The sequence below is a fragment of the Bos indicus x Bos taurus genome, chromosome 12 (assembly GCF_003369695.1).
Source record: "Bos indicus x Bos taurus breed Angus x Brahman F1 hybrid chromosome 12, Bos_hybrid_MaternalHap_v2.0, whole genome shotgun sequence".
Lineage (NCBI taxonomy): Eukaryota > Metazoa > Chordata > Mammalia > Artiodactyla > Bovidae > Bos > Bos indicus x Bos taurus.
In genome coordinates, this window is record NC_040087.1 from 47,117,263 (window position 1) to 47,145,219 (window position 27,957).

At 39.7% G+C, this 27,957-nt stretch overlaps 2 protein-coding genes across 6 annotated transcripts in view; one reads left to right on the top strand and one right to left on the bottom strand.

Annotated features, from left to right (window-relative positions):
- Positions 1 to 3,894: 3,894 nt before the first annotated feature.
- Positions 3,895 to 19,072, bottom strand: MZT1 (mitotic spindle organizing protein 1). Its single transcript, XM_027557676.1, has 3 exons — positions 18,890 to 19,072; positions 13,109 to 13,254; positions 3,895 to 5,696 (listed from the first exon to the last, which is right to left on the bottom strand). The coding sequence occupies exons 1-3, from the start codon at positions 18,960 to 18,962 to the stop codon at positions 5,673 to 5,675; spliced, it is 243 nt and encodes an 80-aa protein (XP_027413477.1). The 5' UTR covers positions 18,963 to 19,072; the 3' UTR covers positions 3,895 to 5,672.
- BORA (bora, aurora kinase A activator) overlaps positions 18,539 to 27,957 on the top strand; it is a 28,451-nt gene continuing 19,032 nt past the window's right edge. Inside the window, exons 1-4 of one of the 5 annotated variants that reach the window (XM_027557671.1) lie at positions 18,539 to 18,863; positions 20,655 to 20,822; positions 22,577 to 22,683; positions 25,579 to 25,624. In XM_027557671.1, the coding sequence (XP_027413472.1) occupies positions 18,726 to 18,863; positions 20,655 to 20,822; positions 22,577 to 22,683; positions 25,579 to 25,624 (459 nt within the window). In that variant the 5' untranslated portion in view covers positions 18,539 to 18,725. Of the gene's footprint in view, positions 18,864 to 19,268; positions 19,379 to 19,411; positions 19,496 to 20,654; positions 20,823 to 22,576; positions 22,684 to 25,578; positions 25,625 to 27,957 lie in introns of those variants that run through there. The other 4 variants (XM_027557672.1, XM_027557675.1, XM_027557674.1 and 1 more) reach the window with 4 other exon arrangements.

The following is a 27,957-nucleotide window of genomic DNA, read 5'->3' on the forward strand; positions in this document are numbered from 1 at the left end:
ATCTCTGCCCTTGTGGAGCTTCTTCAGGTAGAAGAGAGTAGTCAGTAAATATTATAACTAAGTAAATTGCATTAGATTGATAAATGCAATAGGAAAAAAAAGGTATCAGTATGGGATTGGGAGGTAGGCAAGGATGAGATTTAATACATACATTCAATATGATATTCCTAAAATAAAACTCATTTTTCTGGAAAAATTAGATTCCCTGATTTTCATTTATTGATAAATCATTCTCTTTGCTGCTCAGGTTAAAAACTCAATCACTGGGAATTCCCTGGTGGTCCAGTGGTTAAAACTCTGCACCTCCACTGCAGTGGGCAAGGGTTTGATCCCTGGGTGGGTGATAGGGGAGAATTCAGTTCCTTTCTTTTCTATATTCCTCCTCACGTGCCACTACATTTCATGTGTCTTTCTTTATTGTCTCTTGAATCTACCGACTTGAGCCTTAGGCCTGTTACTGTCTGTTGTCACAGCCTCCTAACCAGAGCCTGCTTCTGGTCTCATCCTGCACTTCACTTGCAAATCCCTTAACAGTTCACCCTGTCTCTTCCTTTCTCTGATGCCTATGGAATGAAGATGGAAGTTGTTCGGGGATGTAAATTCAGGGATGATTCATAATCTGGTTCATCCTGTCTTTCTAGTCCACTCCTACCCCACCTAAATAACTTTCCATTTCAGTAAGAATAACCTACTTCTATGGATTCACCTTCTGTGCCTACACCACCACACTAGGTTCTTTTCTGACACTTTATTGCTTAGTGTTTGCTTTCTTTCTGCACAAGTATTAGGAATGTCCTTAAATTTAAAATTCCATGGAAACTTCGTGTAGTTTGACTTATCAATGTATCCCAAGTAAGACACCCCATGAGGGAAGTGGTGTGGACCTGACCTCAGCAAGGTGGATGTGCTGATGGAGGGGGCTCACGGTTTTCTGGAAACTCCTCAAGCTTTTGCTATCTTTATATTCAGCTTACTCAAGGAGATTACCAGCTAACTAGTTTACACCAAAAATGTACAAATAAGATCTTTTTCTAGACTACCTGCATTCTCCCCTGGCTTACAAATCCTGTTCTCTCCTGTTCTTTATCTCAATGATTTCCTCTTCTGAGCAATTTATGTAAAAGTAGTATCTGCTTTTTGAAACGTGTTAGTCATTCAGTGTGTCAGACTCTTTTTGATCCTCTGGACTGTAGCCTGGCAGACTATGTCCATGGAATTTTCTAGGCAAGAATACTGGAGTGGGTTGCTATTTCCTATTTCAGGGAATCTTCCCGATTCAGGGATTGAACCCAGATCTCCTGCACTGCAGGCAGACTGTTTACCATCTGAGCCACCAGGGAAATACATATAGAAATTATTTTACATTTTAAAATGTTTCAGGCTTCCCGGTAGCTCAACTGGTAAAGAATTCACTGGCAATGCAGGAGCTGCTGCTGCTGCTGCTAAGTCACTTCAGTCGTGTCTGACTCTGTGCGACCCCAGAGACGGCAGCCCACCCGTCCCTGTGATTCTCCAGGCAAGAACACTGGAGTGGGTTGCCATTTCCTTCTCCAATGCATGAAACTGAAAAGTGAAAGTGAAGTCGCTCAGTCCTGTCCGACTCTTAGCGACCCCATGGACTGCAGCCTACCAGGCTCCTCCGTCCATGGGATTTTCCAGGCAGGAGTACTGGAGTGGGGTGCCATTGCCTTCTCCAGGCAATGCAGGAGACTCCAGTTCAATTCCTGGGTCAGCAAGATCCCTTGGAGAAGGGATAGGCTACCCACTCCAGTATTCTTGGGCTTCCCTGGTGGCTCAGACATTAAAGGATCCACTTGCAATGCGGCAGGTAGACCTGGGTTCCATCCCTGGGTTGGGAAGATCCCCTGGAGCAAGGCATGGCAACCCACTCCAGTATTCTTGCCTGGAGAATCCCCATGGACAGAGGAGCCTGGCGGGCTACCGTTCATAGGGTCACAAGAGTCAGACACTACTGAGCCACTAAGCACAGCAGTGATTCAAGTGATGAAGTCTTTAGAAAAGCAAATCCATCTTCTACTTGTTATGCAAATAAAACCCAACTCCATTTGCATGGAGTTTGTGTAAATATACTTTCCACTGGTAAATATCAAAGCACTTTTGTTCATCTATTTTTTTCTGCGAGGTCTTTATCCAGTGGGTTACCATCTTGGTTTCTCAGCAATACTGTCCACTTGACTCTTCAACCTGCCTGCATATAAATGGTTCAACAATTTCTATTCCTTTATATGGGTCTCAGTATTAGTGAAATACACATTTCTGTCTCATAAAAGCCCTTTCCCAAAGATTCCTCTTAATTTAAATGATGTTAAATCGTACCAGTCTTTAAAACCACAGGGACTATGTACTGGGAACTATCACCAACCAAAATGATTCTTTCGGATTCAGGTTTCTCAGATGGCTGGCTATTTTCAGCTGAGTTCCTAAGCAGGACTCAACACGTTCACCAACATGGGATAAGGCAGCCATCAAGGCTTTGCTTAAAAAAAAAAAAAAAGAAGCATATTTTATCTTTCCAGTTTGTTTAGCTTTGCTTTAGATTGACTACAATGGTTTGTCGATAACAGGCACTTTTATATTTGTTCCTTTATTAGTCTGTTACAGTTGCCATAGAAAAGTACGACCGACTGGGTGGCTTAAACAGACATTTCCTCACAGTTCTGAAGGTTGGGAGTTCAAGATAAAGTTGTTGGGTGGCTTGTTGTCTTAAGCCCCTTTCCTTGGCTGGTAGACGGCCGCCTTCTCCATGTATCCTCACAGGGTTTTTTCTGTGCACACGCAGCCCTGGTGTCAGTGTGTGTCCGTACAAGATTAGCAGTCAGCTTGGGTTAGTTCTCACCCTAAAGACCCATGTTTAACTTACTCACCTCTTTCAAGGCCCTTACCCTAATACTGGGGGCAGGAGGAGAAGGGGACGACAGAGGATGAGATGGCTGGATAGCATCACCGACTCAGTGGACATGAGTTTGAGTGAACTCTGGAAGTTGGTGATGGACAGGGAGGCCTGGTGTGCTGCAATTCATGGGGTCGCAAAGAGTCGGACACGACTGAGTGACTGAACTGAACTGAACCCTAAATATAATCACACTCTAGAGTAACTGGAGGTTACTGTTTCAACACCGGATTTAGGGAAACACAATTCAGCCCAAAGTTTCCTAACAGAGATCCCAACTGTCACTTAAACCATGACTAAAAAGATTTGGGCTCTATTGTTGAGGCAGGTGTTAAAAGTGAATATTCTTAATGTCACCGAACTGTACAAATGGTTAAAATGTGAAGTTTTATGTTGTGTACATTGTATTACAACAAAAAATGTGGCTAGTGTGAGACTAAACTTTTAATTAATTAGTTTAAATGTTTAAAAACATACAGTATGTTTGAAACATGGAAGTTTCATATTATCCACTATGGAAACCTCTTATTTCAAATACAGAAAAACGTAATTTCACATGTTGAAACGCCAACTTTGTTTTCAAGACAGGGTAAATGTTATAGCTATTGCCTTTTACTACCAGGGGAAAAGTATTTCATTTTACTACCTCAAGCCTAATTTTAAACCGTAAATTATAAAGCCTATCTTTAAACAGTCTTCAACTACACATAACTTAAAAAGCACCCTCTGTCCCTGGGATTCTCCAGGCAAGAATTCTGGAGTGGGTTGCCATTTCCTTCTCCAATGCATGCACGCTAAGTCGCTTCAGTCATGTCCAACTCTATGCGACCCTATGGAGAGCAGCCTACCAGGCTCATAGGATTCTCCAGGCAAGAATACTGGAGTGGGTTGCCATGTCCTTCTCCAAAAAAAGCATCTAAATATTTACCAAATACTTATAGAAACACAAGTTGAATTCACAGAAACAAACTTTAAACCAGAAGTACAGGCTGGTATCACCAAAATGGTTTTATTTCGGACACTGACAACACACCCAACAATGCAACTGTATCATTACTTTGTTTGGTTTCCTTAAGTATTACTTAAGTATGCATTGAAAATACACGTTTACATTTAAGAAATGTAACACATTAAAGTCCTCTGTAAACAGAACTCCTTCTCAATATATTTTCCTGCTTTGTTTCATACATAAATAACATAATCTACAAAGTTATAAATAAAACTATTAACTCTTATGACCTAAAAGTATATACAAATTTTGGAGCTTGACAAGAGTGTTTTCTTTCTGATTTTATATAAGTAACAACATGCAGTATTTGCAATGTTTTTTAATCATATAGATGACTTATCATCAAAACCTTTATTGTCTCCCAAACTGTTCTCCCTATAACAGATGTTCAGTGTACTTGGTAAAGATGCCACCATTCAAAAGTCAACGTGGTCAAAAGACTAGATTTTTAAAATAGAACAGAAGGTTGCCATTAAATATTATTAACCCTTATTAATATCACTTTAGTTTGTTTGAAGAACAAAATATGCTATCAGAGTATATGCGTGTACTATCATTTAACTGGAAAGCTAACACAATCTTAAAAGATCAGATTCAATTTGTAGTAGTCTTGGGAAAAAATAGTTCATGGAGATTCTGTTAGGAACAGAAACCATATTATCCTAAGTTTTCTAAACTTTATTTTGAACCATCACTTCAATTAGTTAAAACTTACAGGGTAAAAATAATGACACACAAAAATGATCTTAGAAAGGCATATTCAGAATTCCTGATGCAGAAAATGTGATTATTTTTTCTTTAATGACTGGAAATCTTTATTCCTTCAGAAAATAGTAACATTATTTATTGAATGTCACTACCTGTTTGGTGGTTTACTAGATAGCCACTCAAGGTATTTTATTAAGTAAGCACTCAAATTATTTTCATTAAACAAAAGTAAAAAGACTTTTCATGTTGGAATTGTTTCGTTATGAATTAAAAACTTAGAAAAACATTCTCAATATCTTCCCTAAATTTAAATGAATCAAATGACAAATAATACTAAGCTAAGCACTGTCATTACCTTTAAAATCTAAGTTTTCTGAAAGTTTTACTTTTCAATCAATATTAATATGATCTGGGTCACACTATTAACTGTCACTCAAACTTTATGTTTAAAAAAGAAATATTTTTTGTTAAAGAGCAGATTAACAACACATTTTCCATGTTCTTATAAAAAAACAAGATTCTGATATGCATAATGAATCTAAATCAAAAATCCATACATGGTAGCGGAAATTCTGTCAACTTTTAGCCTAATACAACATAAATCCACAGTTATTTTGCATAAACAATTCAAAATTTAAGTTTATAATGGAAATGTCAACAAGTCTTAACTACAACATTACTGCTGATGGGTTCCACTATAGTTCACCCAGGCACAGCAGATGTGCACATCTGATGGACAGACTGCTTAGAAAATTAAAGCTATCAGAGCTATAAATTAGGAATACATAAATATGAACACAACAATGCCAAAGCATTAGAGCAGTTAAAGAAAAAAAAAAAAAGATGTGATGTAAACACAACTGATAGTTTTCTCTGTAAGCCACTTTCCACTGATTTATAAAGCTATGGTTTTATAATTCTTTTAAAAAAGACAATATTTCCACATTGCTACATGCAGTGATTTCATTGTGTGTTCTTGACTACAACGCAATCTTCAATCTTCTTACACAGCTTGACACAGCCCATCAGGATTTCTTCAGAAAGTCAGCTTGTCATATTTTCAGCAGCCTAGAACAAGAGAGTATGATTCAGTATAACAAAATAATGGGAGGAAAAAAAAAACATCATGGAAATAAATTTGTCAATATTGCATTGCTGTTAACAAACAACTCTTCCCCCATATATAGCAATGCACCTTTATCAGCATGATGCAGTAGTCTTCACTTTTTGCAGTATATTATTAGAACTACCATTTGGACTGATTGCTAGGCTAACAGTAGAAAATTATTGTGTTTGTGCTCAGTCACTCAGTTGTGTCCAACTTTTTGTGACCCCACGGACTGCAGCCCGCCAAGCTCCTCTGTCCATGGAATTTTCCAGGCAAGAGTACTGGAGTGGGCTGCCACTTCCCACTCCAGAGTCTTTTCAACCCAGGGACTGAACCTGCGTCTCTTGAGTCTCCTGCACCGGCAGGTGAACTTTTCACCACTGCACCACGTGCGAAGTCCAAACTGCTACATAATCTTAAATAAGAGTTGATGTAAAAATAAAGCAAACGCTACTTGAAAAATTAACTTATGGAAGTCCTCATCCACAGTCTTTATTAGTTTGCTTCTGTATGTTTCGTTACAGTGCCAAAGGGAATTAAGAATGAAAAAGATCTTTCTGTTATGCTGTAACGCAAAGGAAAAAAAAGGCAAAAGAGGAATAGTGAATACATGGCTAATACAGCTTTACCTAAACCACCATCCGTTACCCTTTCCCTGATTATTCTGTAGAAATTTCCAGACACCATTATCATTCATCAGAAAATTATTTTATATGCATTTCTAAAAGATAGGATTTAAACAGACAATTTGTCAAGGCCAAATATGGAAATATTGAATTTAAGTAAGTTTAATCTTAGAAGTACATGGTAAACTCAATTCATTTACATTTCAACCTCCTAATTAAAACTTGTTTTTTAATATTCAGTCTAAGTTAAGAGGTCCTTCAAGGAAATTCCTTAAGACACTGGGAAAGTTGTAGATAACTAAATATGAAACATTCTTGTCAACAGAACCTCCCATGTTTTTCTATATAGCTGGTTGTTCATCTTTCTCTTCTTGGGTTTACTATTAACAAGAATTAGAACCTGATCCCATTTTCATACTAATTTTAGAGGTTCCCCTCCAAGACACAATGCAACATGTCTTTTCATTTGAATTAGGCAAGCCGTCAACCTTGTAGAGCATTCATGTTAAACGTGTGCAGAACTACTTTCCAGTTGAAAGGAAGACAGCAATGGCATCCTAGAAACTCATACAGTTTCCGGACAGTCATTAAAGACTCCAAAAGTGTAGACACAGAGGTCCTGGGGAAAACCTACATTAGAAGTCTTCTCTCCAAACTTTCCATTGCCCAAGTTTACTCCTTCCTTTGTGAGGATGGGTGGGGACATGGGACTTCCTTCATCCCTCATTTCTCTGCCAACTACAAATTCTATAGTGCCAATGTCCTCATGCTGCAGTGAGGAGATACATCACGTACTCTAAGATATCAGTGACAGTACAGGACAGCTTCAAAAGAAAACACAAGGCTTAGTGTGTCTGAAGTCACCGATAGTGTATAATTCAAGGTACCATGGCAAGAAAGTAGAAAATATGGGAAAATGAGTTTTGCCCACAATTTCTGAAACCAGAATTTATAAATGACTCCCAACATATAAATACTAGCACTGAGGAGACAACATAAAAATTCAGTGTTGATAAAGTAACATTCATAAAAATAAAGTCTTATTTTTAAAAGAAACACACGTGATTAACAATTCTACTTATGCTGTGGCAAATAAACATAAGGCAATCTGTCTACCACTGTTAAGAAATTCATCTATCTGGGTGACACACAACTACTGCTTTTACTATAATATACACACACATACATGGATACATATAAAATACAACACCTATATACAAATCTAAAAGATTTGAAAGAGAAAAAATAATTAGTAAAATTATTATAATTTTCTTCATATTTAACAACAGAGGAAAAAACTATGTTTCAGATCAACAATTTCTTGCAACATTTCATCACATCCTTGATTTATATTGTACATGGTCTAAAACAGAGATGAGTACCATAAAATTAAATTCTAATCACTAGGATTTCTAGGTAAAGATAATACAATGCAGCAAGAGGAGTTTCTCCTTACTCTATTTATCACACTAAGAGAAATAAACAAAAAACATGCGGAAAAAAATTCATAAGCAGCAACCACACTAAAGAGAGAACCTATGCATATTAAGGCAGTAAGGCTGGGGCAGGGTAAGGCGGTCAAGAGAAGACAGGTGTGGCTGAGTGCAGTTCTGAACTAACCAGCTCCCAACCTAGACCCAGCAGGAGCAGTTAGGAGACAGCAGACTTTGATCTGGAGAGAATCAACCTGAGGAAGTTTATTCATTTGTAATTCAATGAGATTAACTATATTTTTGTTTTCAAAGTAGCATGAGACCAGCTGCTACTGCTAAGTCACTTCAGTCGTGTCCAACTCTGTGCGACCCCATAGACGGCAGCCCACAAGGCTCCCCCATCCCTGGGATTCTCCAGGCAAGAACACTGGAGTGGGTTGCCATTTCCTTCTCCAATGCATGAAAGTGAAAAGTGAAAGTGAAGTCGCTCAGTTGTATCCGACTCTTAGCGACCCCATGGACTGCAGCCTACCAGGCTTCTCCGTCCATAGGATTTTCCAGGCAAAAGTACTGGAGTGGGGTGCCATTGCCTTCTCCATTGAGACCAGCTAGGATGATGTTAACCAAATATTATCAGGGGTTATCTACTGGTGATCTTGAATGATTTTTGTTTCCTTCTTTGTATTTTCTGATCTAAATATTTAAAAATTACCTACACGTATTACTATTATACAACTTAAATAGGTTTCAAAAATTACTTTCAAGAAAAAGTTCTAATGAACATTTCTTCTTTACTGGAAACTTTTCACGATCTCTTCCCCTACCTAGTTTTAGAAAGAGTCAGGTATACCAATTTTAGATTATGGGAGAAATGTGTTTTTAAGAGGCTTTGTGTGTGTATGAGACTGATTTTCCATGCAAATGGGCAACACTTTCTGATTTTTGTTCAACTTAATTGTAGTAAGTCCCCTACATGCAAATGAGTTCTTTTCTGAGAGTGTCCAGTTTGTTCCTAAGTCCAACAAAGTTAGCCTAGGTACCCAACCGACACAATATAGTACTGTACTATAGGTTTGCAATAGTATTATTATAACTGTATTTTAGGTTTATAATACTTTTCACACAAATAATACATAAAAAACAAACACAAAAAATAAAGAAACATTTTGAATCTAACAGTGCAGCACCTTGGAAAGTACAGGACAAGGGCTGGCATATAGGGAATGGCATCGAGTGGACAAGCAAGAAGAGTTACTTATGGTGAGGGAGAGGATGTGGGAGATGGTAGAGCTGAAGGATGGTCAGCAACAGGAGGCAGAGGGCAAGCTGCAATTTCACTCACACCTGACGTTCACAACTTGAAAGTTTGCTATGTAGGGGAGTTACTGTATTGACTTTGCCTTCAGAGTTCATTATAATCCACTGGATGTGGAATAACCGGTACACCAAAGCTGAAAAAGTTACGTTAAACAGGCACTTCTGAATCTCCTAATATCTTGGTTTTTATTCTAAGAAGCTATGTTGTCTGCCCCCAACCTTTCCAGCTAGGTTACTTGTCTCCAGTTCCTTCACATCAGTCAATCTGCATTAATACAAAAATCTCTTGTTATTCTGCCTCCCTATTCTCTTTCAAACTCCAGCACAGCTGAATAAAAATTTTGTGATTGTGGAAGATGTACATTAAATAAATCCTCTCCCACTGAAATTTCAGAAATTTACTAATAAAAGGCTACGATACCTCTTATTTTTAAAAACAGGGTTATGAGACAGTATTAAGCCAGGGAAGGTACTTGGGCTCCAGTCCACTGGTTTGGTTCTAATCATTTCATGCTTTTTTAAACAGCAGGCTCAGATATTTTTTAGAACTTACTGTAGGCAGAAACTTAGCAGTTAACAACTCTGACGTCAGAAGGTCTGAGCTCAAATCCTAGCTCAACCACTTAACTGTAAGTCTTGGAAGAAGTGAGTTAGCCACCACAGCTTCAGTTTCCTTAGGGGTAAACTCTTACTAGTCGTCGTAGTAAACATCCTTGCATTGACTACAAAGGAAACAATGCAGCGAGAGCCCTTAGTGCAGAGTTTAGCAAAAGTAGAGTAAATACTAGCTATTCTTACTGTGTTACGTAGTTATTTTTCTTTCTCTCATATGAAAGCAACAGTTGTTGAGTTAAAAAAGAAATAGAAATTGCTAGACAACACAGGGAGCTCAACTTGGTGCTCTGTGATGGGGTGGGAGGTGGGTGGGTGGTTCAAGAGGAAGGGGACTTGTGTGTATCTGTGGCTGATTCGAGCTTTGTATGGCAGAAGCCTCAGTTCAGCAGCTCAGTCGTGTCCAACTCTTTGCGACCTCATGAACCACAGCACGCCAGGCCTCCCTCTCCATCACCAACTCCCGGAGTTTACCCAAACCCATGTCCAATGAGTTGGTGATGCCATCCAACCAGCCAACACAATTGTAAATTGTATTTACAACACAACTGTAAAGCAATTATCCTCCAATTAAAAATATATTTTAAAAAAGAAATAGAAAATTTGAATAGTTTTCATAATAATTACTTAAAAATTCTGATTTTAAGCCTTACCTGTGTATCTGACAAAAGTTCATTTCCAAAATATTTAAACAAAGACTACCCACAAAGAAGAAAAGGACAGATAACCCAGAAAAATGGGCAAACTACATGAAAAAATATTTCACAAAAGAAAATGGCCAAAAAAAATTAAAAAAAAAAAAATTCATTTGATCTCACCAGTACTCATAGAAATGCTAATACACAAGGAGAAGTCCAAACACACCTACCAGAATGACTAAAATTAAAGAACACTCACAATGATAGGTATAGACAAAGATGAGAAGCAAGGGAAATTCATTCGCTGCTGGTTGGAATACAAATTCATATAACCACTGTAGTAAAGTCTGGCCTTAATTCCTCAAGTTGAAGATACACACAAGCTATGATTCAGCAATTCTAGTTCTAGATACACACTCAACAGAAATGCCCACATACATGTATCAGAAGACACAGACAACTAAGCTCAGAGCAGCATGTTCATGATAGCTCTGGACAGGGACAAGCGAATACCCATTCACAGTAGGAAGGATAAACAAAAAATACTGTATTTGTATAATGAAACATGATTATTACAGTGAAAAGGAATGCACTACAGCTACATACAACAGAAATGAACCTCACAAAAATAATGTCAGATGAAAAAACTCAGTGGAAAAAAGAAACTGTGCTATAAAATCTCACTTACAGCAAGTTAAAAAATTTTTTACAAAATTAAACTGGTGTTTAGAGATCCATGCTTAGTCAGTGAAAATGTTGAAGTCTCTATCATAAAAATTAGGACAGTAGTTCTTGGAATGGGGAGCAGGAAAGAGAGGTTAGTGATAGGGGAGCATAAGGGAACTTCTAGGGTGGACAATGAGAACTGTACAGATACTCTACTTATGATACATTTTTGCTCTGTAAATGTGCCTTGTTTAGCTTTTGGTATTAGATTTAATAAAATAAAAGTTTTCAAAAGCACAAAACCAGTGACCCAAATTATTGGAACTTATCAGAGAGTAACTTAATCTGAGATGGGTAAACTGCATGTCTCCTCAAAGGAAGACAAAAGGGTAGAGAAGTCATTTCATCCTTGGACAAGTTTTAAGAGGGGACTAACTTAAGTGTTCATATGAGTGTTACATAAATATGGAAATAAAATCATGTGAGATTTTAAATAGGAGTGTGTGCAAGCAAAAAAGGGAACACAACATCTTTACTGTTTGCAGTCTCAGCAATTAAAAGGTGGTTAATGTGAATTTGAAAAAAGGTGGTCCCCTGGGTCCATGCTGGCAACACAGTTCAACTGGCCTCAGCAGTTCTTGGCCTCTGGGCTACCCATCCCTTTCCTTCAAGGATGTGCACACACTAATAGCTCCATCAGCCGCCTACAGAACCCCGGAAGTGTGACAGCCTTTCTTCATCCCTTTAAGTTCAAGCTGTACTGAGATGTTCACTGCATCTGAGTCACATAACCTAATCTCTTCACCAAAAGGTTATCTAGCTACACTCTCGGCCTTCTTTCCAGAGATCTATCTGGGTAGGCCGAGAGCTTCCCAAAGTGAGTGCTGGTTTCTTTTTTCTTATTCCTTCCTCAATTTCCTATTCCCCTTACATTTTACCATAAGCAGCAAGGAGAAATCAGGCCCCACTTTCCATGCTTTGGAAATTTCCTTAGCTAAATATCCAAGTTATTGCTTACAAGTTTTATTCTCCTTCCAACAGTAGAATATAATTCAGCTGAGTGCTCTTTATACTGAGGATGGGCCAACACCCGAAGTTGTTCATTTCTATCTGAGACATCAGAGAGGTACCTTTCATGTTCATATTTCTCACAAGATTCTATTCATAATGATAGACGTATTCTCTGAGAAGACTGATACTCTTTTCTCTTCTTTCTGAGCTCTCACTAGAATCACCTTTAATGTCTATCATTAACCAAGTCTTTAAGGCCAACCAGGCTTTTATTATCAAGCATCCTAAAACTTTCCAACCTTTATTACCCAATTCCAAAGTCACATCCACATTTTTATGTATTTCTTACAGCAGCACTCCACTTTCCCATAGTAAATCTAAATTAGATTTCTAGGGTTGCCATAACCAAGTACCATCAACTGGGTAGCTTACAACAACAGAAAATTATTCTCTAGTAGTTCTGGAGGCAGAAGTCCAAAATCAAGGTGTCAACAGGACCATTCTTCCCTCTGAAGGCTCTTGTAGAGTATCCTTCCTTGCCTCTTACCTTCTGGTGGCCCTCAATAGGGGCCTTCTTTGTCTTGTAAATGCCATCACTCCAATCTCTGCCTCTGTCATCACACAGCATCCCCTCTGTGTCCTCACATGGTATGTGCTTTGTATATCTGTGTCCAAATTTCCCTTGTCTTTGTAAGGACATTGGTCATTAACCCATTATGATCTCATGTCAATTTGATTATACCTACAGATACACTATTTCCAAACATGGTATATTCACAGGTGTTGCACACTTAAGCATATCTTTTGGGCGGGGCAGAAACAATATCACCCACAACACAAGCAGAATTCTAAACATAATCAGAGACTTTTACAAAAAGACAACATGGTTCAGATAGAGAATTCTGTGATCTGAACATATACTACTGAGACCCTGGCCTTCGGAATTTCTCCTGATGATGACGGCTGTTAGGTTAACCTTGCTTAGAATCATTCACATAAAATTTCAGCATTAATTGTTTTCTAAACAAAAGCATTTTCATTCAGAGTGAGTGAACGTATGAATCTCTACCTTTAAGGCTTCTGTGGCCTTGCGAAGTTCCTTAATAACTGATGATAAAGCTTCTGGGTTAATTCCTTGTTCACAAAGCCGCACACATATAGACAGAGTTTCCATGTCTAATCCAGTATTCAAAATTCTTGAAATCTCAAGTAGGACTGGAAAAAGACAAGAAAATTTTAAGAATAAAATCTTGTAACATTTTAAAAATGTACATGAATACTTCTGTTTTTTATTCATATAATACTGCATAACTCCAAAGAACAGCACAGCATTCCTAGATTTGGAAACTGGCATGTAATACTGCTCTTACTTAGCTCTACAAACTTACAAATAAATTTACAACCTCCCTCCACATAACTTTTCTATATCCTGGTTTATATTCTACTACTCATTTAGTATCTATCTGAAATTTAAATATCATAGTCAAGATTATTCTGAACATTTTCCCACTTTTTAGCATTCTCTTACAATGTAATGTAATCATTCAGGTAATATTCCATTTTAAGCAGATAACATACATTACTTAACTGCTCTGCTATTTTGTTGTGGGTCTCCTGTTTCCCTGATGAAAATAATACTGTGACAAATATCTGTAAATAGGAACTTAATTTTATCAGAATAAATTCCTAGAAGTGGAACTGCTTAGTCAGTAATATACCATTTGGATTTTGATATGAACTGTATGAAAATGACACTTTATTTTGGGATGAACCGACAAATGAACAATACTAAGCCACCTTTAATTTCAGTCTAAGTCCTTTTGAAAACTTTCATAATATTCATGATTTTTGTGATATGGGCCCGTTCCACTTTTTCATACTTTATATTCATTTTCATCTTGAGAAGTTGAATTTGTTTAAAAAAACCTCTCTTCCATTCTTCTACTTAACCTTCTGAACACGGAGTACCGTTCTAATGTTTTCACCTGCTAATCCTAACATCTGTATCAACTATGGGTCAGTTTTAACAGATTAAAATTTTCTTATCATCAGTCACAATCTTCTGTTTCTGCATACTTAATTATTTCTGACTGGACGCCAGACATTGTGAATTTTACTGTGCTGGGTGTTCGACAGTTTTGTATTTCTATACATATTCTCCAGCTTTATAGTGAGATACAGTTATCTAGAAACAGCTTGATCCTTTGGTGTCTTTTTGGGGTACTTTCCTTGCACGCTGATCAATGCCGTGCTGAATACCTGAGGGAGAACATTCCACGGACCTCCAGAATTCCCTCTAGGTGCAGGCTCTTTCCTCTCAGGTACTCTGTCTTAAAAACTCTGCCTGCCGTGGTCTCCCTGGACCCTAAACTCCTGCTCAACTTAAGGTGTCTGCTGGGTTTTGCCTGAGTTACTCCCATTCTGCCACTGCACTGCAGCCTTGAAGGCAAAATCTTTTTTTTTTTTTATTTTATTTTTAAACTTTACATAATTGTATTAGTTTTGCCAAATATCAAAATGAATCCATCACAGGTATACATGTGCTCCCCATCCTGAACCCTCCTCCCGAAGGCAAAATCTTAAAAAAAAAAAAAAAAAAAAAAAGAATATCTGATCTTGTCACATTCCTGTTTTATACGTAATAGCTTCCCAGAGTTTTCAAATCTTCAGTAGGGCCTTAGTATATTCTCATGTTTCATCTCATATTTCACAACCATTTATCCCCCTTAATTACAGTCTTTACATGAGCCTTTCAGTCTCATTTACCAAGTTCTTCCCAGTGTAAGACCTGGGGAGAAGGAGTCCAGATAAGTTATTGCAATTATGGAGAGACTGGTAGGTGGCATGGACAGGAGAGATTACTACAAATGGTCAAATCTGAGATGAGTGAAGAGATGAAACAGCTTAGTGAAGGAGAGAGGTAGGGGAGACCTCACATGAGAAAGCAAGGGGATTGATGGTGGGAGCATGGGCTATATGTTTGCTTCACTGACACTGCCTTGCACACTGTGGACTCTCTTCACTCCTTTTGCTATTTTACAACTTGATACAAGTCAACTGTGTACTGAAAACATTTGGGGAAAAAAATTCCAGAAAGCTCGCAAAAGCAAAACTTGAGTTTGGCATCTATGCGCAGGCAACCATTAACATAGAATTTGCATTTATTAGGAATTATAAATAACCAAAAGATGATTTAAAGTATACAAGAGGATACTGCTGCTGCTGCTGATTAGGTGCTCAGTTGTGTCTGACTCTTGGCAACACCAGGACTGTAGCCTACCAGGGTCCTGGCCATGGGATTTCCTAAGCAACAATACTGGAGCAGGCTGCCATTTCTTTCTCCAGGTGATCTTCCCGACCCAGGGATCAAACCCGAGTCTCCAGCTTGGCAGGCAGATTCTTTACCACTCAGTCACCTGGGAAGCCCGTATACAAGAGGATGAATGTAGGTTATATGCAAACACTTTGCCATTTTATATGACAGACTTGAGCACCCACAGATTGTGGTATGGGTGGGTGGGTGAGGGTGTCTTGAACCCAACTTCCTGGCAAATACTAAGGAACAACTGTATCACATTGAAGCCTCTAGTAGGGAAGAAGTAAATTTTAATCACCATTGCCAAAAACATAACTTGTTGTTACTGCCGCTAAGGCTAAGTCATGTCTTACTCTTTTGCAACCCCATGGACTGTAGCCTGCCAGGCTCCTCTGTCCATGGGGTTTCCCAGGCAAGAATACTGGAGTGGGTTGCCATTTCCTTCTCCAGGGATCTTCCTGACCCAGGGATCGAACCCATGTCTCCTGCATTGGCAGGTAGATTCTTTACCACTGAGCCCACCAGGGATGCCCCTTATGCAACAGACCCTATACTAAATCTGGCCAGGATCAATCAGGTTTCTTTCAGTGTTTTGTGCAGATAAATAACAAAGCCCACCACTTCCTCCCCTGTCTAAAGTATCTTTATCAAAATGCTTTCATTTTCACAATAAAATTACAAATGTTCATAGCTCAATTCTATAATCCTTGCAAATCATCTGACATTAATTAAAAGATTAAATCATTTAGCTGACTCTTAATACTGATGGGAGGGAGGGAGGAAGACGATAAGGAGAAATATACTAGATCTTGAAGCAGCGCTATCAAAGTAAAAAAGTTTTGAACACTTCAGTTTGGGTCTCATGGATAGATTTAAATACATGGAAACTCCATATTAACAGAATTTCAAAAAATACTGGTGCTTATGTAGGTCAGCCCAGTCCCTTGGGCAAGTTAAAGTTCTATTTCTGGCAATGAGAGTGGAGAAAGGTGAGATTATTAAACGACTGCATTGAGGACTTTTTCAGTTGAGTGTATGGTCAATTCTTAACCATGAAAGTGTCACTATGTTTCCCTTTGTGCCTCAATCATTAGACAGCCTGGAAAATATTTTCATTAACTTTGCAAAACTACACATTTTGACTGACTGTTTTGGACTCAATTATGATTCAGGAGATGTCAGTTTGATCCCTGGGTTGGGAAGATCCTCTGGAGGAAATGGCAACCCACTTCATTATTTTTGCCTGGGAAATCCCACGGATAGGCAAGTCTGGAAGGCTACAGTCCATGGAACGGCAAAGAGTTGGACATGCCTGAGTGACTGATCATGCATGCATGGCATGATAGCAGCTAGTTCCAATGGACATGACAGGACCTAACTGCCACATTTAACAGATGTTGATACACTGCCAACCTGGGGCCTTCCTTTTTACCTTCTGATTTGAGGACAAATTGTGTCTAGAGGAACAGTGTTCTCTACTTGGCACACTCTTTGCCAGTGTTAGTTGAGAAAAAATAATCTAGTCTTTTTTCACTTTTTCATATTCTAACACTATAATCTTCAGTTCTGTCAGTGAAAACCTTGATGATGCAGCCAATAAAAATGATCAGTTCTCATTTCTTTATCAGTAGTTTCATCAGAGAGAAAATGTGGGCTTTCTATTCAAATGGAATCCTGTGCCCATATAATAAGGAACAGTTAATATAAGAAAACTGACTAGAAGTAGGCCTCAAATACACTTCACACTGTTCAGAAACCACAATGGCTTCCAAGCAAAGATGTAAGACAATAATGGTGTACACTAGTTTCTATGTACACAAATCCACTTACAAAATAAAACTCATAAGCTCTGCTATTTCAAGGATGGGAAAATAGGCTGAATATGGTATTAACAAAATTCCATTTTTCAGAAAAAGACAAAAGCAGACACTGAGTAAAAAATTAGATGCAAAGGCTCTGTTAATTAAAAAAAAATCTTTGAAAAGCGGGGCAGCAGCGAGTGCAAAGAAAGTCATAAGCTTTATCACAAGTCCTCATAAAGAAGGGACTCTAATAGGAAGTGGAGCCTACAGTGAAGGAGCCAGAGATAGGACATGAAGGCTGACACTGCTTAATGAGAATTTCATGGTTTGAAAGAGACAGCAGTTCATGTGGGTATCCCTTGAAAAAAGCAAAATTTAACATCTATCAAACACACATATACAGATGCAGGCAAATAAAATGGGGACAACAAAAGGGGTCGTGGAATGATGTTTATACACAAAAACAGTGCAGGAACTACCTGTTAATGGTCACCTTCGAGATACCTTTATAAGGTTATCTTATTTAAATATTTACAATAATGCTAGGAGGTAGGAGGGGGCTTCCTTGGTGGCTCAGACGGTAAACAATCTGCCTGCAATGCAGGAGACCTGGGTTCGATCCCTGGTTGAGAAGATCCCCTGGAAGAGGGCCTGGCAACCCAAGCTACTCCAGTATTCTTGAGCGAAGAATCCCATGGACAGATGAGCCTGGCGGGCTACCATCCATGGGGTCGCAAAGAGTCGGACATAACTGAAGCGATTTGGCACTCAAGCAGCTGCTGCTGCTGCTAAGTCACTTCAGTCGTGTCCGACTCTGTGCGATCCCATAGACAGCAGCCCACCAGGCTTGTAGCAATCTTATTTTACTGGGGCAAAAAAAAAAAAAAAAGCAGGCTCAAAGATGTTTAAATGACTTGTCCAAGCCTACACCAGGGCTATAAAGTGGCAGAGCCGGCAATAGAAAGGAGAGAGAGGATAACTCCAAGATACTTTTTTCCCCTATTACTTGCGGGCAGTTTTTACCTGCGTGCTCCCTGCTGCAAAACATGTAAATACGCCCACGGTCTCCGGACACCGGCATCACCGGCTCCAGGACTAAACGGGCAACTCTGATTAAAGCACAACTTGTTCCTTCACGGGGTAGGTATTTAACATGCTCCTGCTGCAGCGCAAGGTACAAGGAGGGATGGGGTGGTGACAAACACAGGAAGCCACTGCCCGCAAGGAGCTCACAGTCTGGGGCGCTTCGGAGGCGCTCCCCTCACTGGATGCGGCGCGCGGGGTGGGCAGGGCGCGCGAGGCGGGGCAGGAGAAGGGATGCGGGGAACCGTCGCGGAGGGGGCGTGGTGGGGGGACCAGGCGTGCCATGAGCTCGCGCGAGGAAGGTCGCGGGGACTGGGCGCGGGAGAGGGCGCGAAATGAGCACTCGGGAGAAAGCACTCGAGGCGGGAAACAGGCGGCGCGCGGGGTCCGGTGCGGGAGGGACCAGACGCGCGGCGAGCTGACGTGCGGCCGCAACGCCGTGCGCGCGACAAACTACGCAGGAACGGAGAGACGACTCTCAAAGGATGGGACCATCAGCTCTGGAGCTCTGGACGGTCCCTTGGGAGGATCTCCAAAGATGCCGACCGGGGCAGGAAGTGGACCTGAAGTCCTCGTGGGCCCAGCCCCGCCCCAGGGCCTTGGCTCTGGGGAACAGAGGCAAGGTAAAGGGGGCGAAACGGACACTCACTGTCCATGGTCTCCCTCACCGCATTCAGATTCGCTGCCGCTGCCGCCGACCCGGCGCCACTGCTGCTAGCCATGGCGGAGGCCGAGGGAGGCGGGCGAAGGGCCTGACCCGGAACTGGAGCGCCTTCCTTTCTCCTGGGCAATCACACCGCGCGTTCCCGGCTCACGCCGGGCAGGCTCCGCCTCTCGCGCTGATCGCCAGCGTGAGGCTGCGTTGATTTGAATTTGGAGCCGCGGTACTCTGGGCGGAACGCGAAGCGAGGAGTTGCCATTCGAATTTACTACGCGGCCTCGCTATGATTGGCTGGTTCGCGGACAGCGGTACGACGTGATTGGCCAGTCGCGCACAAGGCCCGTGCCCTGGTTGGCCTGAGACAGCGCGGAAGCGGGGAGTTAAAGAGTCTGTGCCTGTCGTGGGAGCTTACCCGGCACCGTCGGGAGCGCCCTGGAGTCGCTTTGGGGGGGGCTTCCTTTTTATACACACAACTAGGTATGTTCTTTGTGATTCCTGGCCTTTCCTCCTGTCTCGAGTTGGAGAACTCCCTTTGCCCGGCTCTGGACCAGCTGCACGCTCGCCTCGGGATGAATGAGAGCTACTGGGGAGTGGGTGCGGAAGAGGGGGGCCCAGGAAAGAGTGACCGAGTAGGGATGGGAAGGACACTGGCGTCAGTGTCCTCCTTTGCCCGTCACCCGAGGAGGCTAGCTACACATCAGCCTTCCGTGGAGTGGGTTCTTTTCTCTAGTTGTACTGCCCCCCACCTTAACGGGAAATAATGTAGTCTCGCTTCCATCGTGGGAGGGTGGGGGTCTTAGCCTTTGGCTAAGGGTGTTTGAGAAGGGGCAACCCAAAGTGGTTAATTCCGTAGCCCTAATCAGTCATTTCTTTTCTGATGGGGACTAAAGTGCAAGACAGGCACCTATGCACAAAGGGACCAAAGATTTCCTCATCTCTTATTTGCTAGTGTTGCTCTGTCGCTCAGGCTTTTCCGACCCTTTGGGACCCCCGTGGATTGCAGCACGCCAGTCTTCCCTGTCTTTCATCATCTCCTGGAGTTTGCTCAAACTCATGTCCATTGAGTTGGTGATGCTATAAATAACTGTTTAGTAACTGCAGTTTGCTGGGTAATTGCTGGGCTGTTGGAATTACGTACAACGTGTTTGTTTATGGACTTGAGATAATGAATAAAAAGCTGTAGGTCTACTGTTCTTTAGCAGGAAAAGGTTTTGTGCCTATTAGAACGTTTAGTTGTCCCGAAGGGGAACCTCAGCTCATTCACATTCGGTTGAGTGCTACTTACAAACCAGTTGACTTCTCTGAGCTTGTTAATTCTGCAAAATTCTGTCACTAATACTTTACCTTTCTAGCTTTCAAGATTATTTAGAGCATCACACTTGTGTAAACTACAAAAAAGCCCCAGGAGCTTAAGTTTTGAGTTAATTCTTTTTGTGAAATGTATGTTTGGTAATGGGGCTTCCCTGGTGGTTCAGCAGTAAAGAATCCGCTTGCCAATGGCAAGAGTCGCGCATTTGATCCCTAAATGGGGGAGATCCCCTGGAGAAGGAAATGGCAACCCACTCCAGCATTCTTTCCTGGGAATTCCCGTGAAGAGAGGAGCTTGGTGGGCTATATTCCATGGGGTCGCAAAAAGTTGGACTCCACTTGGAGACTTAACAACAACAACCTTTGTTGAATACATTTTAGTTGTCAAAATGAATGTCTGTGGAACTTTGTACTTTTATTATATATACTTATGATTTCTTTTTAGTTTTTCCTCTGTGCTATGGGAGATGTCAAAGAATCAAAAATGCAAATAACACCTGAAACTCCAGGAAGGATTCCTGTTTTAAATCCTTTTGAAAGTCCTGGTGATTATTCTAATCTCCATGAACAAACTGTCTCCAGTCCTTCTGTTTTTAAATCGACAAAATTACCAGTAAGTTCGTCTCGACTACTTTTTCCAAATAACTTTAAATATCAATCTTTCTTTACAAATGGTAAACTGGAGTGCACTTTTTAATTCTAATGGTTATTGGTTTTTATAATATAGTGACTGGGCTAAAAATGACTTAGCTAGTTATATTAATATTATATATACTAGCTATATTAATATTATATATACTAGCTATACCAATATTCTTTTGGATTTTTGCCACCCATTCTTAGCTTTCAACTTGCTTTTTTTTAGTTAGCATTTCTTTTTTATTCATTAGTTAGCGTGTTTCTCACAGCTGTGGGTGCCGCTAGTTGATGGTCTAAGTACTAATACCATAATAGAGAAGAAACTATTTCGTCTAATTATTTTCAGATATTCAGCAAATTTTATTTGAATGCTATGTGTCAGGTACAGTTCTTTCCTACAGAGGTTACATCTTGAACAAGTCAGACTCATAAAACACTAATTCTCAGAGAGCTTGTACTCTGTACCAGGGGTCAGAAAACTTTTTCTGTTAAGGGCCAGATAGTAAATATTTTAGGCTTTGCAGATCATCTGGTTGCTGTTACAATTACTCACCTCTGCCTTGTATTATAGAAGCAGCCATTGGTAGTATACTAACAGAAAATGTGGCTGTGTTGCAATAAAGCTTTATTTATGGACACTGAAATTTGAATGAATCTATAATCTTCACATGTGAAATGCTAATATTATTTTGGATTTTTGTCACCCATTCTTAGCTTGCAGATTGTTTGAAAAGAAGTCAACCTGTACTCTAATGAGATAGACAAGACTAAACTGGCAACCTCAAGAGAGTATGTTATGTGCCATAACAGAAGGCTGATATGGAGGGGAATAGTCTCTTTAACAGATTAGGGAAGGCTTCCTCTCTTTAGCTTCTTTTTACCGTTATTGACTACAATGGAGAAGTTCTTTTGAAGTCTGATCTTCTGACTTAGCAAATTATCTAGAAAACTGTAAACTGAGTGGCTTTTGATGCTAGCTACACGTGCACATCTACGTGAGCTAGTTATGCACTAGAGGAAAGGTTTACAGTTACACACTTTATATTGAGTCATTATGTGACCTCATGATTTTAAATTGAATGGTATTCAATTTTAGTTAATCTTAGTAAAAATCACAAAATGACTGCAACTTAATCCTCAAAGCAAGAATGCATGACAGACATCTTGGATTTTTAAGCCTGATTTTTCAAAAATATATTCCGAATTTACAAATTAGAATTTGATTTACAAATTCTAATTGTAGAGTTATAAAAATAAACTTTTGGTTTATTGGATAGTTGAATACAGAAAAGCAGCATTGGTTACCACTCATAATTATTTATTGCATGTTTTACTAGCTTTTGCAGATATTTTTGTAGTTAGGACTTTGTATAATTTCAATTCATTCCTGGTGAAAATAAAGGCTTTTGATAACTCTAAGAGATTTTTAATTTTATTTGGGTGTGTGGCGTCACTGATGAGAGTTATTTGTGGAATTTCTATACCTTTAATATGCTGTGATTTTTCTATTATTATGTAATTTCAGCAGTCACCCAGATGGAATGTCAAGTCAATTGATTTAGTGTGATCTGCTTACCATTTGCCTTTTAATTTAGTGGTAAAGTGAAATATCTGTAAGATATTTTTATATTATAACCATTCACATTGTTTTTGAAGCTGACATTTGAAGTTAGCATTTTGATGCACTGTTACATGCTTTTGCTCATAAGATCACTTTCTTTTGTTAAGACTCCAGGGGAATTTAGATGGTCTATTGATCAACTAGCTGTAATAAATCCTGTAGAAATAGACCCAGAGGACATTCATCGTCAAGCTTTATACCTAAGTCGTTCTCGGTAAGTTTTCCTTTCTTGCTCTTAAGTGTAGTAACATGTGTTGTCAGTCCAAGGTAATGAATGATTCTTTTCCCTTTAATTTTAGAATTTAATCACACAAAGATGTACACGTGTTGAGATGCTCTTGCAAATATTCGTCCTGCTGTTGTACCCCTTCTTCTCTTGACTTGGTAGCTTGATGACCATCCCCTTGTAATTAATGCTCATCCAAAGTGCTAAAGCGGAGAAGGCAATGACACCCCACTCCAGTACTCTTGCCTGGAAAATCCCATGGACGCAGGAGCCTGGTGGGCTGCAGTCCATGGGGTTGCTAAGAGTCGGACACGACTGAGTGACTTCACTTTCACTCTTCACTTTCATGCATTAGAGAAGGAAATGGCAACCCTCTCCAGTGTTCTTGCCTGGAGAATCCCAGGGACGGGGGAGCCTGGTGGGCTGCTGTCTATGGGGTCTCACAGAGTCGGACACGACTGAAGCGACTTAGCAGCAGCAGCAGCAGCAGCAGCAGCAAAGTGCTAAAGAAAGGGACTAGAATGGGGATAGAGTGTTAAAGGATTTTACTTAATGCTAGATGATACCTTTGATAGGGAAAGTGAAAAGTATATCAAAAAGCAAATGTTTCATAGATGAGATGAATTTTTTGTGGTACGCAAACCATATGTCTTATTTTGCCTCCTCTCTTCAGTATGTTGAAATATGAACAGCCAAGAGAAATTTATTGAGCACTGCAGGCGACACTGAAGCAGTACAGGAAGTTATTCCTGTCCTTTAGACTCAACAAGTTGTGAAACAACATTTCTCTACTAATAAACCAGGTGTTATCTGAGCAGGTTTATGAAAAGACTCTTGGTGTATTTCAGTAAATAGACCTGTAACACAGAAGAGGGGAACAGACCCTGATTTTAGTTTAACTCATGTAATTCAGTAAATGGTTATGGTTTCTACCGAGGATAGTGAGTATACTCTTAAAACATGTTGATGCATTCTTAGAAATAAGCACAGGCTTCCAGTGTCTCTTCCTCACTTAACCCAAGTTCCCTATTTCAGAGCTTCCCACCTTTTTCATGCCACGCTACATATGAGAACTGCAGTTCTCTAAAAATGAGAACTGCAAGGTATCCTGGTATAAACAAATGAGTCTGTCCATATTGGAGGTGAACAGTCCCGAAATTCCTTCCCTGCCTCACCGGCCAAGGGTCCGTTCAGGGCACACCAATCATACTGAACAGTGTATGTGTTATGCTGGTGTTCTGTGGTGTACTGGTTCGGACACCCTGCCCTGTATGACTTCTCAGACCCTTCCGTCATCTAACTCTACAAAATTTGACCAAACTGATTTTCACTGCTTCTAGCCATCACCTGCATACCCCAGGTTGTTGAAGTCCACTGATGAAGCAGCAATAGGTTTCTGAATTCAGTATTGCTAGATCAGAGCTTACTAATATTATACACTGTTTTTATGCACTGAGATCTTGATGATGTCCATGATAAGAGGAAGAGCACTGAGTTACAAGTCTCATAATGGCTGTTCAAATGGAGATATGTGGATTCTAACTGTAGTCTATTTTCTCACTATTCCTTTCTATTCCTTTATTTATAAATCCACTTGATTTTAATTTTTAATACATGTACATCGGGGGCAGGAGGAGAAGGGGACGACAGAGGATGAGATGGCTAGATGGCATCACCGACTCGATGGACATGAGTTTGATTAAACTCCGGGAGTTGGTGGTGGACAGGGAGTCCTGGCATGCTGCAATTCATGGGGTCGCAAAGAGTCGGACACGACTGAGCGACTGAACTGAACATTATTATAAGCTTTGTTAAGGTACAAATTAGATTAAAAATATTTGGAGAGAAAAAGGTGTCTTATGGAGTTATTCATGGTAGCACATACTCTCTCTGGGAAAAAGATTAGGGAAGTGGTCCTTCAAGGCTAACTACTGAGTCCTTGGCAAGTATATGCCTTGTCCTTGAGACCTGACAATATTAAATCTTATAAGTAATAAATTTGTGGTGCTGTAATTGCATATTCTATCAAAGTGGGAAAAAAATTCATTTGGACAAAGTTTTATATTTCAAATTTTATAGTGTTGATATTTAATTTCAGAATTAATAATTTTGCCAATTTATTTAGAACTGTAAGGATGATAGTCTTTTTTTCATTTATGTCAAGAGTAAGAATTGATTCCAAAATTACAACTATGTTAAGCTTGCTGTAATAGAAGAAAAGGAATCTGGACAGTTTTTAGATTTCTGTGGAATGACATACTTCTTAAATTGTGATTAAAGAGCTCAGTTTATTCAAAGTGCTTTATTTCTATTGTTAATAGTAATTTAAAAATTGTATCCATGTAAGCCTTTTACTCGGAGAAGGCGATGGCACCCCACTCCAGTACTCTTGCCTGGGAAATCCCATGGACGGAGGAGCCTGGTAGGCTGCAGTCCATGGGGTTGCAAAGAGTCAGACACACTGAGCGACTTCCCTTTGACTTTTCACTTTCATGCATTGGAGAAGGAAATGGCAACCCACTCCAGTGTTCTTGCCTGGAGAATCCCAGGGACGGGGGAGCCTGGTGGGCTGCGTCCATGGGGTCTCACAGAGTTGGACACAACTGACATGACTTAGCAGCAGCAGCAAGCCTTTTACTAGAAAATATTCCATTCAAACTGTGAATGGAAAAGGTGGGGCAGGTAAGCCTAATAGCACAAGGCTGACTCTCCAAATACTGTCATTTACAAAAGTGATAAGATCCCAATTTTTCTTTTAAAATGAGCTTAACATTTGCCAGTTTCTAACGTGGAAGAAAACTATTTCTTTGAAAGGTTATTATTTTAAATGTTCAGTCTGCTGAAGTAATGGTATGGTTATTTTTCTTTTTTATCTCTGCATAGAATAGATAAAGATGTGGAAGACAAAAGACAAAAAGCCATTGAAGAGGTAACTTGAAACTATTACTGATGGTGAAGCCAGTTAAGCATCCATTCTGCATGCACAGCACCTCTAAGAGAGGAAGACTTCCTTCACATCTTTCCTGTCTCAACTTCCCCAAGTCTGTCCGTTCCCAGTATCCCTCGGAGCTCCCCTAAGATTGGTGTTTTTGAGCTGATCCAGCGCCTTTCATTGTAATAATCGGTTTTATGCTTTTCTTCCCCAAGACTGAGTTCTTTTCTGGTCACAATTTATCTCTTCCTTCTCAGGACCTGACATAGTTTTCTTCTTGTGCCTTTGATCAACATGAACCATTGTTTCAAGTTGGAGTAGAGAAAGCTGGATTTTTTCAAGCCTTGAAAATCTAGCCTGGCCTCAGGAATAGTTTTATCTTTTGTTCTTGTTAATTCTTTGAATTTTTAAGACATTGAGTATATTTCATGAAATACAGTATACTGCTAAATAGAAAAAGTATATCACAAAGATAAGGTTTTTTTTTTTATATTAAGCTAATAAACTAAGCGTCTCACTTTTTGCTTTCCTTTTTTGCTAAAATCCTTTAGAGTGTAAAGGTTGTCTGTCTTGGTTATTTTTCAGAAAGTCTTCAGGCCGTGGCAGCCTTGTCCTTCCTCTTTCCCTTACTAGTCTTCCTCTGCCCTCTTCTATTCGTTAGCTATGCTTGATTCTTCTGCACCCCAAAAGACTTGAGCTATGGCATGTTCAGAGATTCAGTGAGCCCCCACATTTCAGATATAGCCTGTTTCTTAGGAAACAGTTTCCTAAGCTTTACTCCTGCTAAATATTATCTACTTGTTAATCTATCTAATAACTTCAACATTTTCATTCTAATCCAGTCACCTGATTCCTCCCCAGTTGAATATTCTCAGACTCTTTCCCATTTCCCAACATTTTGGAAAGTATGCTTCCTCTTTCAAATTCTCAACTTAATTTTAAAGGGAAATTTCAGAAAAAAACTTAAGAAAATTAATTCAGAGTGAAGACTATGGCTAATGTAGCAGAAGTTAATGTATCAGTAGCAAATTAAATTCATGTTTATATATGTGAAATACAGTAAATACATGCACATACTAAAAACAGAAAAATCCAAACTGCAAAGGAAAAAACATAAAATGAAAACAAAGATCCTCTCATTCCCTGCCTTAATCCTTGAAATTAATTGCCATTAACATTTCTTAAGTATACTCTCAGATTCATTTTGTGTATGTAATAGCTCATGTCCTTTAAATATTTGCACATAAATAGGATCATCATTGGAGAAGGCAATGGCACCCCACTCCAGTACTCTTGCCTGGAAAATCCCACGGATGGAGGAGCCTGGTAGGCTTCAGTCCATGGGGTCGCTAAAGAGTCAGACACAAATGAGCGACTTCACTTTCACTTTTCACTTTCATGCATTGGAGAAGGAAATGGCAACCCACTCCAGTGTTCTTGCCTGGAGAATCCCAGGGACAGGGGAGCCTGGTGGGGCTCTATAGGGTCGCATCTATAGGGTCGCATAGAGTCAGACACGACTGAAGTGACTCAGCAGGATCATCATTCTGATATAGGGTCGCATAGAGTCAGACACGACTGAAGTGACTTAGCAGGATCATCATTCTGATACTCTTTTGCCTCTTTTTTCTAGTTAATAATCTCTTAGATTTTATTTTTGATTATCAGCACATAGTGATTTTTAGTAAATAGCATAGTATTCCATTGTATGAATGTATCATAATCAAATCCAGCCCCTGTTGACAGATGTGTAGGTTGTGTTCAGTGTTTTTCTGCAGTGAACACACTTGTACATATATCTTTATGGACTTGCTAAATCAGAGGGTTTGTGTTTTCAATTTTGGTATATTTTGGCATATTGCCTTCCCTAAAGGTTGTACCGATTTGTTCTCCTGGCCATGTTACGATACTGCCTATATTCTCGTTATCTGCAATACTGGCTGTCAGCAAACTGCTTAAATAATGCTATTCTTACTACTTTAAAATTTTTATCTTGTTATTGGATTTCCATCTTTTTCATTTTGAGTGAACTTATGCTTCGCTTCATGAGTTTGTGAGTCTTTTATATTCCTTTTTTTTCTGGGAACTGTCTGTATCTCTGCTCCCCAGCTCCATTTTAACGTCTTTTATGTATTCATAGGTAGTTTAGTCAGGAAATTAGTTTTTTGTCATAAGTATTGCAAAATATAAAGAAAATGTTTTGTGTTACTTTCAAAACAGAGATGGGAGGGCAAAATACTGTATTAGAGCGTTGGTATAAATGTCTTTCCTCTTTCATTCCTATATAAAGTGAATTAAGCCTAATACAGTAATACAGCTTTTATCCAAAT